Source organism: Triticum dicoccoides, chromosome 7B (assembly GCF_002162155.2).
Source record: "Triticum dicoccoides isolate Atlit2015 ecotype Zavitan chromosome 7B, WEW_v2.0, whole genome shotgun sequence".
Classification (NCBI taxonomy): Eukaryota; Viridiplantae; Streptophyta; class Magnoliopsida; order Poales; family Poaceae; genus Triticum; species Triticum dicoccoides.
In genome coordinates, this window is record NC_041393.1 from 708,880,779 (window position 1) to 708,884,785 (window position 4,007).

The window sequence follows — 4,007 nt, forward strand, 5'->3', positions numbered from 1 at the left end:
CATAGATTTATCCTAAAAAAAGCCATGTCCTATTCGGCGCCTTTAGCGCCCACTAGAGGTCCTTCTAATAATGGGCGCATACGCCCCTTGTCACGTTGGGCCGGCCCAATTTTGACTAATTTTCTCTTTTCTAGACTGCAAAAAGTGCGTGAAATCTGGGTTACGAACCCGTGGCAATGAGTTTAGAGTAAGGCGCGACAACCACTCAACCACTTCACTTGGTTTGGTTACATACATGTTTTTTGTCTTATCTTCTTCTTCCTTTCCTTTTTTCTTTCATTTTTTTATTTCTTTTCAAATTCATGAAACTTGTTTTCTTCATGATTTTTTATGCAAAATCGATGAACTTTTTCTTAAATTTGATGAACTTTTTGACAAATTTGATGATTTTTTTGACAAATTCGATGACTTTTTTTTCGAATTCAATGAACTTTTTTCAAATTTGATGAACCCTTTTCAAATTTGATGAACAGTTTTTCAAATTTGATGAACCTTTTTTCAAATTTGATGAAAGTTTTTCAAATTCGATGCATTTTTTCAAATTCGCCGAACTATTTTCAAATTCAATGTTTTTTTTTCAAATTTGATGAACTTTTCTTTTAAGAACAAGAGTACATACTATAGCAACCGGTTTTTTCTAAGAAAAACAGTCCATACTATAGCATTTTTTAGAATGAAGAAAAAAAAGTGATCGAGGGCAGACCTAGCCAAACGGACCAGCCCGACACGACACGACCCGACATGTGCTAATCGTGCCTGGCCCGGCCGGCCTGCTGTGGCATGTTTAATAGCCGGGCCGTGCCATGCCGGCCCACGGGCACTGCTCCTTGGCCCAGGCACGACCTGATTAGTAAACGGGCCGGCCAGATGGCCCGTTTAGCATGCTGGGCTGCACATTTTCAGCCTGTTGGGCTGGTTTTTCGGCCTATTGGGCTATATTTTAGGTATACATCTATAAAAAAATTCTAAAAAAAATATATAAAAAATTAAACGGGCCGTGCCATGCCGGCCCGCATGCCCAGGCTCCAGGCCCAGGCACGGCCCAAGGCGTGCCGCGTGCCGGGCACGGCCCGTTTAGCCCGTGCCGTGCCTGGCCCATGGCGGGCCGTGCGGCGTGCTCGCGGGCTGGCCTGTTTGGCCCGGTCCGTTTGGCCAGGGGGAGCCAGCGATCGAGCGGAGGAGGGCAGCCAGCGAGCGTTGCTGGGCCAGCACATGCAAACGACACAGCGGGCGCTGGCGGCCATCCCCAGCCCCAAAAAATTTCCCCATCTCGCCGTTTCTCGAACAAACAAAAAATTCCCCATCTCGCCGCCGCTCACTGTTCGCCACCGCTTGCCGCCGTTCCCCGCGCCGTGCCACCTCTCATATCGCCCCGTCGCAGTTCCCCTTGCACGCGGCTCCCATAACCGCGCGCCGCCGCCGCCGCCGCCGCCGCCGCGCTTAGTTGCTGCCCCACCAGAGGCCAGCGATGGCCGCGTCCGAGAGCTCACTGACGAGGACCGCCTCGACCTGCGCCCCGGAGACTGCGCACGGGTCGCACGTCTTCAAGATCGACGGGTACAGCCTGCACAGGGGCTTCGGCGTCGGCAAGTTCATCCGGTCCGCTACCTTCGCCGTCGGCGGCTACGACTGGTGCGTCCGCTTCTACCCCGACGGCGACAGGGAAGACAGCAATGGCTGGGTGTCGGCCTACCTCGAGCTCAAGACCGAGAACACGGAGGTGAGGGTGCTCTACGATATCTGGCTAGTCGACCAGGCCACAGCGGCTCCGCCGCCGCGGCCTTATGCCCGGCCAAACCCTAGCCAGGTAGACCCGTCGATTTTTGACACCCGTGACAATGCAGCCGTGAGCTGGGGCTTTACCAAATTCCGGAGGAAGAGTGAGCTTGGAGAGTGGATTGTGGACGACATTCTTGGCATCCAGTGCAATCTTACAGTGATCAAGTTCAAGGAGGCGCAGGTGGAGGACGCCAAGACGAATGTTGTGGTCCAAGTGCCGCCGTCCGATCTGTTTGATAATCTCAGTAGCTTGCTGGAGGCCACAGAGGGGGCTGATGTATCTTTCAATGTGAAGCATGCGGTTTTCTCAGCTCATAAGATAATCCTCGCGATGCGTTCAGCGGTCTTCAGGGCAGAGTTCTACGGGCCAATGAGGGACAAAAAAAGGCACAACATAACTGTTGAAGATATGCAGCCTGCTGCTTTCAGAGGACTGCTTCACTTCATCTACAAGGATTCGTTGCCTCCGATGGATGACCTGAATGATGAAGAGTATGAAGAAATGCTTAGGCATTTGCTTGTCGCTGCAGATAGGTATGCCATGGAAAGGATGAAATTGATGTGCGAGAGCAAGCTGTGCGAGGTTCTTTGTGCCGAGACTGTGGCGACCACGCTGGCTCTAGCCGACCAGCACCATTGCAGCCAGCTCAAAGATGCTTGCATTGAGTTTATGAACTCTTCTAATATAATTGGTGATGTGGTGGCCAGTAAAGGGTATGAGCAACTGAAACGGGAATGCCCTAGTATCATTGCGGATATATGGGAGAAAGCAGCTAAGAGTCGCAGAATTTAGTATGCTGATCGTGGATTAACATGAGCGTAGTTACTTAAGTTGAAACCTTAGCAACCTGAGATTAGTTTGTCTTTTGGAGAAACGTAAGTTTCACAAAATGTTTGTGATATGTTCTGCTCTGTTATATGAACCTGTTCTATATCCGTAAGACCGTAACATTCTCTGATATGTTTTGCTCTGTTGACTAGTGTACAATTACTGTTTATGTTTTTCCTTTTATGTGCCCATTTCATTTCCCAAAGCAGTGAGTAACTATCTTCCATGACCACATCCATCGTGAAATGATATAAAACTTCAGCAAATAGCAGTATTATTGCAAGTTATTTAGGAAAATGATTGATCGGTGCTGAATTTTTATATTATGGGAGATGATAATTATACACAAGATTCCTAATATGTTTGTTAAATTCCAATATCTTAATTGTTTGCATCGTTGTTCCAACCTGAATATTTAGTTTCATTTTTGTTACCAGATGTTTTTTTCTTTATTTGGAGGCTGGTAAAAGCTTGAAAAATCTGTTTCCACTTTCAGAATTTTTTGAGATTTTTGTACAAAACATGTGCTGGCTCTAAAACCTGCTTGTCCAGCCAGCTTTACTGTTCTTTGCCGTTCCTTACCAAGTACAAGTCTGCATTGTTTAATCAAACAACTTATAGAGACACTGTTTCGACTTGATAAGCTGTGGAATAGGTAGCAGATTAGTGGCTCCTCTTGTGATCTTTTCTGCAGCCTACCTTCAGGATTCATGACGAAAAAGAAAGCTAGACTAGTTGTGCTCTTAGTGGAGAATTTTTCTGTAAATGCACTGGACTTGAGCCTGCATGCTAAGTTACAAGATGCTTAATTCTTTGGAAGAGAGAATTCCTTGGCATACTTCCTTCAGTTTAATGGTTACATTTCTTATCGATGTAGTGCAAATCTGGAGGTTCTGTTTTTTGGTCCTTCCAACGGACCCTCGACTCCGCATTTGTGTTGCTCTGTTCCTGGGTTCTGGTGACAGAGCAAGCTAGTAAGTTGCTTCACTCATGGTTAGGATTTCCATACAGAGCAAACTTAGTTTACTCTACCCGAGTTGTGTTGGAGTTTGCAACACTGGCTAAGAGTCATTTCACTTTTTCGCCCCACTTATGGTCAGGATTTTTTTAGTTCATATGGTCAGGATTTCTGTGACAGACAGAGAGAGGATTCATACCGGGAGGTTGTGAGATTGTACGTAAATTCTGGGGCGTGACACTTTAATTTGTTTTCTTCAGTTGCGGCATGTGCAATCATCTCGTCTGGACCCTGTTTTCTCCCAAGGTTTCATCTGATTATCTTACTGAATTTTGTCACCATTTTGGGCATATCGTACGAGATCTGGACTGCGAGGAGGAAGGCGATCCATGAGGGCATACTATAGGACCCTATATCTACTTTATACTTTGTGAATCATAG

The 4,007-nt window shown here is 46.7% G+C and overlaps 1 protein-coding gene across 1 annotated transcript; it reads left to right on the forward strand.

Moving 5' to 3' along the window:
* The first annotated feature begins 1,260 nt into the window (after positions 1-1,260).
* Positions 1,261-2,750, forward strand: LOC119342137 (BTB/POZ and MATH domain-containing protein 2-like). The gene has a single exon (XM_037613975.1). It carries the CDS (start codon positions 1,469-1,471, stop codon positions 2,570-2,572), a length of 1,104 nt encoding a protein of 367 aa, XP_037469872.1. The 5' UTR covers positions 1,261-1,468; the 3' UTR covers positions 2,573-2,750.
* The last annotated feature ends 1,257 nt before the right edge of the window (positions 2,751-4,007 follow it).

Coding starts and splice junctions, on each gene's coding strand:
- LOC119342137 (XM_037613975.1), top strand. CDS start 1,469: ATGGCCGCGTCCGAGAGCTCACTGACGAGGACCGCCTCGACCTGCGCC.